The sequence below is a fragment of the Polyodon spathula genome, chromosome 4, assembly GCF_017654505.1.
Source record: "Polyodon spathula isolate WHYD16114869_AA chromosome 4, ASM1765450v1, whole genome shotgun sequence".
NCBI classification, from domain to species: Eukaryota; Metazoa; Chordata; class Actinopteri; order Acipenseriformes; family Polyodontidae; genus Polyodon; species Polyodon spathula.
The window spans coordinates 95,390,490-95,404,574 of NC_054537.1; the positions used below are offsets into that span (position 1 = coordinate 95,390,490).

At 42.8% G+C, this 14,085-nt stretch overlaps 1 protein-coding gene across 2 annotated transcripts in view; it reads left to right on the plus strand.

The window, feature by feature from the left end:
• trappc9 (trafficking protein particle complex subunit 9) overlaps positions 1 to 14,085 on the plus strand; it is a 370,303-nt gene that overhangs the window by 20,988 nt on the left and 335,230 nt on the right. For both annotated transcript variants that reach the window (XM_041249230.1, XM_041249231.1), the window contains 3 exons: positions 5,122 to 5,243; positions 5,623 to 5,748; positions 10,282 to 10,498. In XM_041249230.1, the coding sequence (XP_041105164.1) occupies positions 5,122 to 5,243; positions 5,623 to 5,748; positions 10,282 to 10,498 (465 nt within the window). The remainder of the gene's footprint in view (positions 1 to 5,121; positions 5,244 to 5,622; positions 5,749 to 10,281; positions 10,499 to 14,085) is intronic.

Consider the following 14,085-nt stretch of genomic DNA (forward strand, 5'->3'; position numbering starts at 1 on the left):
ATTGTGCTCCGTCCTGTGTAAGTGACTCTGCAGCAGCAGCAGTTGATGCCTAGTTCACCCCTAGTCTCTGTAAATCACTTTAGATAAAAAGTGTCTGCTAAATGACTAATTAATTAACAAAGGAGCATCTGAAAGGCTATTTGAAATAAAACTAAATACCCCACCCAAAAAAACCAAAAAACAAATAGGTAAAAACTTATTACATTGACAGTTAAAAACAAAAAAAAACAAAACAAAAAAATAAACATGCTTTTTTATTATTTTTTAAAATTTGTATCAATCACACAGCTGGTTTCCATGTTTAACATGAACACTAGATGGGGCTGTGGTGAATGGAATAACAGGCTGCTGCTGCATCTTTTGGATAATTTTTATTTATTTATTATCCAAATACCTATGTTTTTGTATTGCTAGGACAAGAACATATTTAAGAACAGAAGTGTTCACTGTCACAACAGAAAGTTTTAAGTACTGTTATTAAAGTTGATGGCTTGACTTTGCATGCATGCTGTCAGATTTTACTCATACTTTTTTTTCATTAATTTTTTTTATTGCTCTGTGCACACTCTTAAACTCAGGGGAGATGTTTAGACACAGAGATGTTTTGGACATCTGTAGTGGATTGCTCGTGCACTGGGCTTGCAATGTATCTAGACAACGTTTAATAATAAAGAAAATCACACAGACTCATTGAATTTGAATCTCAGTGCAGTAATAGTACCCTTTCAGTTTATTAAATGCTTAAATAATGGATCCAGTAGTTCACAGACTACTTCAGATCCCAACTGACTGGCAATCTGGGAGGTCGAGTGCCTTAACAGGTATAATAGCATTAACACTTCAATACGTTTATGGTTGTAACATGTTTTATCCTTAGGCTATGCATCCATAAAGCTAAAAACACCCACTGCTAAAGCATCGAATATATCACTCTTCAATGCTAAAACATAAATCCTATACCATATAGCAATGCATCAGTATAAAAGAGATATAAATTCAGAATAGTTTTTACCTTCCAAAATATGTATTGAAGTGTAGAATATAGTGTAACGACAGGAACTGTCTTCAGAGGCAAAGACTTCTAAACATGACTCAAACAGCAATTAGCTTGATCAGAGATCCTCAGAGCATGGACCACGTCAGCTTGCAAGATCAAGCTCATTGGTACTTGACTAGGGTTTACCTCGCCTTTTATAGAATTTTTTTCTCCATTTAATAGTCAGAAGACCCAATTAAATGTAATTATTTGCTCTGTTTTGACAGCTCTTTGTGTGAATAATATCTTTAAAAAAGTACCAGTGACTCCCTTTTCAAAATTAATTGAATGTGAGCTCATGGTCCTCATGTTATACCCTCCTTCCTCTAAACATGGAGAGGTGTTTTTAATATGTAACACCAGCTCTAATATATGTTTTAACAATTTGTTTAATATTTCTGCTGACTTTATATTCTTTACAATACATTACAGTCATTACAATATTTGTTGCAGTTTCACAAATGTTCAATTTGTATCCCAAAGATCAGTTTCACAAATGTTGCAGTTTCACAAATGTTCAATTTGTATCCCAAAGATCAGCCTGCTTTTAGTAGTTGTGACAGTCTTGGTTCAGTTTCTGCTCTCAGTGAGTCAGTTTCTGCTCACAGGTGTGGGTGACAGTCTTTAAAAGCCTGATACCTGCAAAAACTTAAATCTTGTTAGCTTGGCTCGCATCTCTTCATTCGCATTCCCATGATGAGTGGGAAGGCTTCAAATAAATTAGACTGTTTTTATCAGAGCCAGCCATCTCTGCTGCATACACCTTTAATATACGTACACCTACACACACATACACCTTTCACTCAAAGAAAGTGATCACACCTTGTACAAGGGAAGATGTGCCAAGAGGTGGATTCTGTTTCCTAGCAGATAGACACGCGGCAGGCTTTTAGCAGGGAGACAAGAGGCAGGCTTTTAGCAGGGAGACACGCGGCAGGCTTTTAGCAGGGAGACACGCGGCAGGCTTTTAGCAGGGAGACACGCGGCAGGCTTTTAGCAGGGAGACACGCGGCAGGCTTTTAGCAGGGAGACACGCGGCAGGCTTTTAGCAGGGAGACACGCGGCAGGCTTTTAGCAGGGAGACACGCGGCAGGCTTTTAGCAGGGAGACACGCGGCAGGCTTTTAGCAGGGAGACACGCGGCAGGCTTTTAGCAGGGAGACACGCGGCAGGCTTTTAGCAGGGAGACACGCGGCAGGCTTGGAGCAGGGAGACACGCGGCAGGCTTTTAGCAGGGAGACACGCGGCAGGCTTGGAGCAGGGAGACACGCGGCAGGCTTTTAGCAGGGAGACACGCGGCAGGCTTTTAGCAGGGAGACACGCGGCAGGCTTTTAGCAGGGAGACACGCGGCAGGCTTTTAGCAGGGAGACACGCGGCAGGCTTTTAGCAGGGAGACACGCGGCAGGCTTTTAGCAGGGAGACACGCGGCAGGCTTTTAGCAGGGAGACACGCGGCAGGCTTTTAGCAGGGAGACACGCGGCAGGCTTTTAGCAGGGAGACACGCGGCAGGCTTTTAGCAGGGAGACACGCGGCAGGCTTTTAGCAGGGAGACACGCGGCAGGCTTTTAGCAGGGAGACACGCGGCAGGCTTTTAGCAGGGAGACACGCGTCAGGCTTTTAGCAGGGAGACACGCGTCAGGCTTTTAGCAGGGAGACACGCGTCAGGCTTTTAGCAGGGAGACACGCGGCAGGCTTTTAGCAGGGAGACACGCGGCAGGCTTTTAGCAGGGAGACACGCGTCAGGCTTTTAGCAGGGAGACACGCGTCAGGCTTTTAGCAGGGAGACACGCGGCAGGCTTTTAGCAGGGAGACACGCGGCAGGCTTGTAGCAGGGAGACACGCGGCAGGCTTGTAGCAGGGAGACACGCGGCAGGCTTTTAGCAGGGAGACACGCGGCAGGCTTTTAGCAGGGAGACACGCGGCAGGCTTTTAGCAGGGAGACACGCGTCAGGCTTGGAGCGGGGAGACACGCGGCAGGCTTGGAGCGGGGAGACACGCGGCAGGCTTTTAGCGGGGAGACACGCGGCAGGCTTGGAGCGGGGAGACACGCGGCAGGCTTGGAGCGGGGAGACACGCGGCAGGCTTGGAGCGGGGAGACACGCGGCAGGCTTTTAGCGGGGAGACACGCGGCAGGCTTTTAGCGGGGAGACACGCGGCAGGCTTTTAGCAGGGAGACACGCGGCAGGCTTTTAGCAGGGAGACACGCGGCAGGCTTGGAGCGGGGAGACACGCGGCAGGCTTTTAGCGGGGAGACACGCGGCAGGCTTGGAGCGGGGAGACACGCGGCAGGCTTTTAGCGGGGAGACACGCGGCAGGCTTTTAGCGGGGAGACACGCGGCAGGCTTTTAGCAGGGAGACACGCGGCAGGCTTTTAGCGGGGAGACACGCGGCAGGCTTTTAGCGGGGAGACACGCGGCAGGCTTTTAGCAGGGAGACACGCGGCAGGCTTTTAGCGGGGAGACACGCGGCAGGCTTTTAGCGGGGAGACACGCGGCAGGCTTTTAGCGGCGGTCCTTTTATAGCGGGGAGACCGCGCGTCCGAACCTCGCCCCCTCTGTGCCGGCAGGCTTTTAGCGGGGAGACACGCGGCAGGCTTTTAGCGGGGAGACACGCGGCAGGCTTTTAGCGGGGAGACACGCGGCAGGCTTTTAGCGGGGAGACACGCGGCAGGCTTTTAGCAGGGAGACAAGAGGCAGGCTTTTAGCAGGGAGACACGCGGCAGGCTTTTAGCAGGGAGACACGCGGCAGGCTTTGAGCGGGGAGACACGCGGCAGGCTTTTAGCGGGGAGACACGCGGCAGGCTTGGAGCGGGGAGGCACGCGGCAGGCTTGGAGCGGGGAGGCACGCGGCAGGCTTGGAGCGGGGAGGCACGCGGCAGGCTTGGAGCGGGGAGACACGCGGCAGGCTTTTAGCGGGGAGACACGCGGCAGGCTTGGAGCGGGGAGACACGCGGCAGGCTTTTAGCGGGGAGACACGCGGCAGGCTTGGAGCGGGGAGACACGCGGCAGGCTTTTAGCGGGGAGACACGCGGCAGGCTTTTAGCGGGGAGACACGCGGCAGGCTTTTAGCGGGGAGACACGCGGCAGGCTTTTAGCGGGGAGACACGCGGCAGGCTTGGAGCGGGGAGACACGCGGCAGGCTTGGAGCAGGGAGACACGCGGCAGGCTTGGAGCAAGCAAGCCTGGCTCAAGACTAAGTGAATTATGTTTACCTGAACAAACCATGTGGACCAGCTTAGACTAGTGTACAGCAAGAGATTAATTAATTAATAGGAATGATGCAAGTATGTCAAACATTTCAATTTTTTTTGTGGGTGGGATGGTATTGATGCCTCTCGTTTTGCATCTCCTCAACTTCTTTCACCTTCTGTTACTTGCACTTCCTCCACACGGCCTGTTATAAGTTGCAATCATTCACTTATCGATACAATTTGACTACTTCTTCTTCCCATTAAAGTTCTGAGGAAGAAATCCGAGGTATTTCTCTGTAGTAATGTTATTAAAACCGCCTGTAGATTCTGACAGCTGAGCTATGCCTTTTTTTTTTTTTTTTGGTGCTAGGACCAAATTATTAATTTTGGAAAAAAGTTAATATTTGAGTGTGTTCCGGGAGCAAATGCACAAGATACTATAGCTTATTTTAACAAGTCATTTTTGAGCAAATAATTTCCTCATCATTTTGGTAAATGCATTTCAAACCCTAGCTACTGTATCATGCACTGTTCACTGTAAAACTGAATATCTGCGGCAACTTCATTTTGCAGATATCTCGCTGTGGACAGCAACAAATGTTTACACGTGCAAACTATACATATAATTGTATATAAAGCGAATTGAGTAATTGTGATAATTATGCGGCATGTGTATTTTGCAGATTTTTAATAAAAGTGAAATTATTTAAATATGTTTTGCCTGCAAACAGCTCATGTTTTTTAAAAATAAACATTTAAAATATCGAACAACTTTATTTAATGATATCTGACAGTGTGGTGCATTTATTTGACCTTGGCACCTAGAATTATACTGTAAGCAGTGTAAGAGACAACAGCACCTGAAAGTAATTGTGTTTCCTTGTGCGGGGCTCAGGTGCTCTAACCACTAATGGCATCAGCGCAGACACCAGCAGTGAGATCGGGAGAGCCAAGAACTGCCTGAGTCCCGAGGACATCATAGAGAAGTACAAGGAGGCCATCTCTTACTACGGCAAGGTACACAGACTGAGTTAACGAGAGCATGGGGAGAGCCCTTGCTGGATCACAAATGGGAATAAACAGTGCAACTTGTATAAAAGCAAGTGGTTGTTAATAATCTTGCCCATGGCAAGGAGATACACCATACAAATGCTGTTCCATTGGTGAATAATTGGAGAAAGACAGATTTTAATAACAAACAAAATCAAGTGTCCCCTGTAAATGAGAATGTATGGTATAGGTATTGACTTCTTCTCCCTGGGTAGTCATTTTAAACAAATTAACGAATAAGCTCTGTCAGAAGTAATGATGTGAGTTTCTGTGAACTATACATTTACTGTACTGTGCTCTCGTTGTTTCACAGTTGCGTGTAATAGCTTGCACTTTTATTTCTCAGTATAAGAATGCTGGCGTGATTGAGCTGGAAGCATGTGTGAAGGCTGTCAGAGTGCTGGCTATCCAGAAGAGGGCCATGGAAGCATCAGAGTTCCTGCAGAATGCAGTCTACATCAACCTGGGTCAGGTAGGTCTCTATATTTGTAGAATGCACAAGACCACCATCTGGCTAAATCACAGCCAAGATGACATGCAAACCACCATAGCACACCTTGATTGTGTTTTTAGCTGTAAAGAGGGACTAAAGTATTACTTTAAACTTTGGCCATATTATACAGACCAGATGTTTTTTTAGATTTCCAGAAAGCTTTTGACAAAGTCCTGTATAAAAGATTAATTCTCAAACTGAACGAAGTAAGGGTTCAGGGAAGTGCATGTGCATGGATTAGGGAGTGGTTAACATGTAGAAAACAGAAAGTACTGATTAGAGGAGAACCCTCAAAATGGAGCGGTATTACTAAAAGAATGTGCTCAGGAAAGTAGAGGACTTAGAAGAGAACTTCAATTGGTTTTGAAGTGACAGTAAGCGGGTTTGACCTTGTGTGTGTGTGTGTGTCTTCTCTCTCTCTCTCTCTCTCTCTCTCTCTCTCTCTCTCTCTCTCTCTCTCTCTCTCTCTCTATCTATATATATATATATATATATATATATATATATATATATATATATATATATATATATATAGAGATATAGCCTGGAATTAAAATTTTTTTTTTTTTTTTTTTTTCATTCTACACATCCACACCCCACAATTTCCAAGTGAAAAAAATATTCTAGAAATTTGTAGAAAGTTAATTAAAAATAAAAACTGAAATAGCTTGGTTGGATAAGTGTCCACCCCCTTGTAATAGCAATCCTAAATTAGCTCAGGTGTAACCAATCTCCTTCAAAATCACACATCAAGTTAAGTGGCCTCCACCTGTGTTAAATTGTAGTGATTCACATAATTTCAGGATAAATTCAGCTGTTCCTTTAGGTTTCCTCTGCTGGGTTTTTATTATTTTCTTTTATCAGCTGGCACCACAGGTACCCCTGGCAATCATATGTGCGCAGGAAAACAAAAAAGTTTGAAGAAAACAATCCACAAAAAAAAAACCCTGTTTCCCCAAAGCCCTGATCCAAAACGGCGTTTGTCACTCGCTCTGGTCTGCTTTCTCCTTCTTTCTCTCCCTTGTAACTGCCTGCCCAGCACATTTAGGCCCCATGGCTGGAGGAGACAGTTGTTGACTTCATAGACTACAGGTGCTGGCCAGTTTAGGTTATCGGTTAAAGTAATGTTTTTCACTTAACTAGTCCTTCCTATCAGCACTTGTAACCTATTGCTCAATTATCTCCCCCTGCTCCTGTTAGCAGGTCTGGGAGCTGGCTCACAATATATTTCATCATTTTTAAATTTGTGGCTCTTTACAAATCAGCTTTCCCTTTAACTAACCGGCTGTTCTATAATTTGGGTTTTGGCTTGAGACAGCTGTAATGGCTCCCTTTCTTATGCTTGTGAGCGTTGGCGATGAGTAATTGCTTGTAGTTTCTGCTATCAATGGAACAGCATCAATGTATTCTCCCAGGAGGCATTGGTCCCGTCTGTGACGCTCTTTCAAATTGTAGAAGCCCTTCAGGGATTCATTAGGGAAAGACTGTCAGTGTGAAGCTGAAGCTGCTGTTTAGATCTGCTGTTTAGGGTCTTTGTGGCTCAGACAGTGGTGAGCTTATTTCTCACCTGTATGTGCTTCAGTGTGGTTGCTGTTACTGTGACATATCTTTTGAAATCCAGCTGTATTTTATGATTCTGTTTATTTTAATCTGTGGCCATGTTAATGGTAGATGCTAGAGATATCGCAGTCTACTGAATTGATCTCAACAGTGGCACTACCATTGACATCACTCAGCCCATTGAAATGAATAGGAAAGTGATCCTTGCCATTGTAGAATTGTTATTGCCCAACAGAATGAACCATTCTGTGCCTATTTGTTTTACCCTTCTGCCATATTTCAGAGATTAGTAACAATAAATACTTCACATATAATAGACTACCCCAAACCATTTCATTTCATCTTTACAAACCATTACGTCAGAGGCACTGTTTATATTAAACTGTGTTTCCGAACATTTTAGCAAGGTATACACTGGTGGTGAAATACAGCACCATGCCAAAATCAAGTGGCACGTGTTCAAAGTTCAGAAACTGAAATTTCAATCCATTTATGGAAAATAAGAATAAAAGATCAAAATGCTTATACTGTAGTCATAACCATTAATCTTTTTGGAAATTCTGACCTGTGAAGTAACAAATCATTTTTTTGGGGAAAGGTAATTCCATTTAGAGTGTATTTATATTAAATTAAAAAAAAAAATCAATTTCAAAGGGAAACTGTACAAAATGCTTAATAACAGTAGAGATTGAATTAGCAGTAAATTGGTCTTCGGGGGGAGTAGGAGCCTTTTTGAAGCAGTCTATGCAAAGGTTACTTGACATTTTAGGCTGCTTTGTCACTGTAGTTTTATTGAGATGGGAGGTATTTAAAAATATCCAGACAGCAGAGGGAACACACTTCATTTCAATAAAAATAAGTGGTTGTCCTGTGCAAACAAACTCAAGAGCAGCTCTTTTTTTCAATAAAAAATATGATTCTGTACTTACACCATTGTGTCTGCGAACAGGTGACCACTACAGCAGTAGTACGAAAAAGAAACAATAACACATTATAATAACTGCTGAGGAATTTTTTCAATGGGCTCATCCAGTTGATATTTCCTGTAAAATACAGTGCGGTTGATATGGCTCATTAACACCACCCCAGTGCGAGCTGTCTTCAAACTGAAAGGAATTGTAACTGTACCTCACATAGCTGCTGGCTTCTCAGCCAGGGAAAACAATTACTCACCAGAGATTCAAAAAAATACTGCACGAGGCAGGATGCTGGGGTAAAGCACTTGGTCTTTGCCCTCTGGGTTTATGTAGCATCTCACCCTGAAGGTGGGCATTACATTCTCACTCGCTACCCCATGTATTATTCTTTAATTATCACACAGGGCCTGTGGCTCCAACACTGGATTCGTAGGCTCTAGAACCCCCCCCCCATCAAACCTTTTTGATGTCCAGCGGCAAAAAATAAATGAACCACAAGTTGATTGGAGGGTTTGTTGACAAGTAAAGTTTGTTGACAAGTAAAGCTATTCTAGAGTACACTCACAGTAAAACGTTGATCTGAAGCACGGGTTCCACAAACACCTGTTAGCCAGACAACCCCATGTTATTCTGTTTGGTTAAGTACAATGGTGCTCTATCTGTCTGGTTGAGTACAATGGGGTTCTGTCTGTCTGGTTGAGTACAATGGGGTTCTGTCTGTCTGGTTGAGTACAATGGGGTTCTGTCTGTCTGGTTGGGTACAGTGGGGTTCTGTCTGTCTGGTTGGGTACAGTGGGGTTCTGTCTGTCTGGCTGGGTACAGTGGGGTTCTGTCTGTCTGGTTGGGTACAGTGGGGTTCTGTCTGTCTGGTTGAGTACAGTGGGGTTCTGTCTGTCTGGTTGAGTACAGTGGGGTTCTGTCTGTCTGGTTGAGTACAATGGGGTTCTGTCTGTCTGGTTGCGTACAATGGGGTTCTGTCTGTCTGGTTGAGTACAATGGGGTTCTGTCTGTCTGGTTGAGTACAGTGGGGTTCTGTCTTTCTGGTTGAGTACAATGGGGTTCTGCCCTGTTGTCATAGAGCATGCTGCATAGCCAGCCCTTATTGAATTATATATTTAAAGCTGAAGGGTTATCTTTTTATAGTAATGTAATTACTTTTAGAGGCTTCTTGATTTTAGATTTTACAGTAATACCACCTAGTCTGTATTAGTTTGGGTACTGCATTGGTTTATTGTGATATGTGTTCACGTTTTTCTAAACATTGAAAACCATACTGCATGATAGAGCTTCGTTATTGATTGAGTTCCATTATTGTTATTTCAGTGGTGGCTTTGTTACACATTTAAACATCAATGTTAGATAGCAAAAATTACAAATGGAGCACAGTGCAGAAAATGATAGTCAGAGACACTATCATTTCCATATCTACTAGCAAGAGTGCCGCCCTACTTTAATGCCTCACCATGCTTGATTGGTTTTTGTGAAACAGTTGTGTGCCATTGTTTCAAGAAACAAGAATGAAAACGAATAAGATGCAACTACAGTTGTGTGGGTGATGTATTTCATTCCTGTGGAAATCCTGGAAACTTGCTGGGCGTTTTGTGGAATGCCACATCTTTGCAGAAACATTGAACTGAAAGTAACTACATGGAAAGCTGGATCGTACCATCAACCAAAATAATATTTCACTACATTCTGCAATATTGTCGAAACAAGCTTCTCTATTCAATCAATTTTATACAGAGGTTTTCTGAAAAAAATCCCACAAGGAAGGAAACTGTGACAAAACCTACCTTAGGAGGACACAGGCCAAGTCCCTGTGATGTTTAAACAGATATTTCAAACATAAAAATGCAGCAGTGTTTCCGTTAGCCCCTGTAACCTTCATTATTGTATTATTGTGTGGACCCACCCTGCCCCCTCTGGATCTACAGTATTAAATCACTGTACAGTCCTCACACACACTATAAACAAACGTGTGTGTGTTTTAGTTTGTGAATTGAAACACAAACCCTGCCGTTTCTTTTTCTGTTAGCTGTCGGAGGAGGAGAAGATCCAGCGCTACAGCATCCTGTCCGAGCTGTACCACCTGATTGGTTTCCAGCGCAAGTCTGCCTTCTTCAAGCGCGTGGCGGCCATGCAGTGCGTAGCGCCCACCATCCCGGAGCCTGGCTGGAGAGCCTGCTACAAGCTGCTGCTGGAGACCCTGCCTGGGTACAGTCTGTCTCTGGACCCGCAACACTTCAGCCAAGGTACTTTCTCTCTTGGCTTTTTTAATTTATTTATTAGCTATGACAAATTCAAAACATCAACAGTAACACAAAAAGGGTTTTATTTAGTAGTTTGTGACAAAGGAAAAGTTACAATTTCTAAAAGGATCATTGATACTGCCTCTGTTTCTTTTTTTTTTTTTTTTGCTCTGTAACTACAGCACATTGTATTAAATAAATAATTAAGTCATTTGTAAGTTATTGAAAAGAACAAATTGTAAACCAGAATGCAGAAAAAAAAGTGAATGGAATGTTTCTTGAGTCGGGTGTGTTCCTGTCAGTGTGGATTTATTCCCCCATGTCATCATTGCTACTTAAAATGAAAATACGTGCTGGCATCTTTAGATCATTAAAATAGACTGGGTGTTTTTAAATGAAAAGTGTAAACAAGAGCAAGATGCAGCCCGGGAAAATTGCAGAACATTGTTGATTTTTTATTTTGCAGTAACAATATTAATTTAGCAATAAGTAGTATATATTTGGTGTTTTTTATTTATTTTTATATATTTTTATTTCAAGGACACAGCTTGCGAGAGGCATGTGTAGAGTTCCTTGATACATAGTAACCAGTGTCTGCTTGGAGACCTGCCGAAATGTCTTTGGATTTGTACTGGAGTAGGATTTTCAGTGTTTTCTTGAGGATTTACTATTTATTTGTGTATCGGTTCTCCTGTCTGAAGTTGTAATTGGGGTGGCTGGATATCTGTTTGGTACATTGCTAGATTGAAAGACGTTATCAAATGACAAGGCGCCGTGAGCGCTGATTATTGCAGATTTGCAGACTGGCAGTCAGTGCCGTCCTAGTTGCCCATCTTGCCGCTGCCACTTTGATGTGCTGTGGCAGTTTCTTTTTTCAATTTCTTATCGTCCAACCCCTGTAAAAATCAGTGTTACAGGTTCTTCTACAGTTCAAATAAATACATGTAAAATAATTAGTAAATGTTTAGAGGTCACTGAAGAATGGGAGCCTAAAGAACTACAAACAGCGGCTTGGCCACCTTGGGGACAAAGCATATATCACATGCTTGTAACAGTATCAACTCGATAAAGACCTAATTGAGCCTGTTGTATCGAGGTGCTCGTTTCACCCCACCCCCCCCCCCCCCCATGTGTATTCCCCCCCCCCCCCCCCCCCCCCCCCCGTGAATGGAACAGTCTGACCTTTTTTAATCAACACTGACCTATTATAAAGTTTCACACTGAGTCCCGTCTACATAGCTCTGATTTGATAATGTGTGTTTTGACTGACAGTACAGCTTTTCCACGGTTTTAGTTTTGAACCACCAGGAGAACAGTTTTTTTGTTTTTGTTTTTCGATAATTGACTTCAGGGGAAAAAAAACAAAAAACAGGATTGGTATGGGCAAAGATATTATGGATATCATTGGTGTGGTCCCCAGCAAAGGTTGAGCCCAGGTGCAGTCGCATCCCCCACGTGCCCCCCCACCCCCCCCCCCCCCCCCCCCCCGCTCCGGGGGGGCTGCGGCCTGTCAGTGACAGTCATAGCATCATTTTATTTATTATGATTTGATTATAATGATGCCGAATAACTACCTTACAGTAAATGTTTGTCTTATTCGTAGCTCTGCTGAATGCAGTGCCTTTAGTTTGTTTGAATTTGCTGTGAATTGAATTCTGTATTTTGGTAATGGTTTTGGAGGAAGCTGTCAGGGACACAAAACACTGATTTCAGGGGACACATTTCACAATTATGGAAAATTTTTTATATTATTGTATCTGCACAACAAACATATTTCCCTGGGTAAGCAGTTTACTAAAACCACAAGCATATGCTGTGTTATGCACATTAATGAAATCTTCCGCTAAATATGTAAATGCAGAGTGGAAGAGATATATGAAATTGCTTTCCATATGTATACAGGATATTTAGAATAAATATTCAGTGTTCTAGTATTCTAAGTACTACATCAGAATACCTGAGCCATGTAAAGCTACAGTGTGATGGAGGTACATGCAGGTGCTGTACTCCCACTCCACACACAGATATAAAGGGTTGAGCTAACAAGCAAATCTTGCCAGCAACCCTCAGATAAATAATGATCCTGTCAGGCATAAATAAGTAATGCATGAAGCATACTTAGTATAAATTAAGAGAAAAAAATAGCAGTTTAGTTATGCATCAGTTTTGTTTTTGTTAGATTGTGTTTTAAGGATGTATGGTTTCAAGTAAAGATAATCAGAGCAGAGGCTGCTTGTGTGTTTAAAACTCAATTGAACTTTGATTATTCTTTGTTTTATTTGTGATGCTTGATATATCTCTCGGGAAGATTTTATTTCATTGGACAGTGTTGGAAGAATGAAGATTAATAGCTGTGTACAACACTGGAGGAAAGGAATTTAATTTACTAATAATGAGTCAGGAATGATAGCTGCATGTTGCTAACAGCCATTATACTGTGCTTATGAGTATATGTAGAGGATAGATGGACAAAACAACGTCAATAATAAACATCTAGAAACTAATACAGAAATTAAACAAATAAAAAGGGGGGTTACCTTTTATTATATATATGCAAAAGTATTCAGACTGTTCCTACGGTGTCCCATTTTGTGAAATTACAGAATGATGCATACGCATTTTTTTGAAACTTAATATTTTATACAAAACTTGAATGCTCAAACTGAAGACTTCTAAGGGTAAGATAAGTTACAGTAAATGTCAACAAAAACTGAAATATACTCAGTATATTCTGAGATATAACTGAAATATTGAATGTCAATATCTGGTGGACAGCAGTTTTCAAGTCTTTCCACAGATTCTCAATAGGATTCAAGTCAGGACTTTGACTGGGCCACTCAAGGACATTCACTTTCTTATTCTTAAGCCACTCCAGTGTAGCTTTGGATCATTGTCCTGCTGAAAGGTGAATTTTTGATACAGTTAAGTCTTTAGAAGACAAACAGGTTTTCCTCTAGTATTTGTTGTACTTTGCTCCATCCATTTTTCCTTCAATCCGAACAAGTTTTCCAGTCCCTGCTGAGGAGAAGCATCCCCATAGCATGATGCTGCCACCACCATGCTTGACTATAGGGATGGTGTTGACTGGGAGATGTGCTGTGTTGGGTCTGCGCCAAACGTAACACTTGGCATTTAGACCAAAAAGTTCCAATTTGGTCTCTTCTGACCACAACACCTTTTGCCACATTTTTGCAGGATCACTCGGATGCTTTGTTGCAAACTCGATGCAGGCTTTGAGATGGCTTATTTTTAGTAATAGCTTCCTTCTTGCCATCCTGCCATACAGGCTACTTTGTGAAGTGTTCTGGATATTGTTGACTGAAACTCCTCAATTTTTTGGCTTGAATTGCATTCTTGCCCATTCGATGTTATTGGTTAATTTACCCAACAACCGATTAAGTGTAGGCTACTGTTGTACTCATTGTTGTCATGTCATCCATGCATGCTTGCATTGGTGGTAGTCACATGCTCTCCTCCCACTACCCATTTTAATGCACTTATAATTACTTCCATTGCAACATGCAGTTTCTAAAGTGTCACAGAAACCCAAGATGTAATTATTTTCCTGTAACTCAATGAAGCCCATCTAT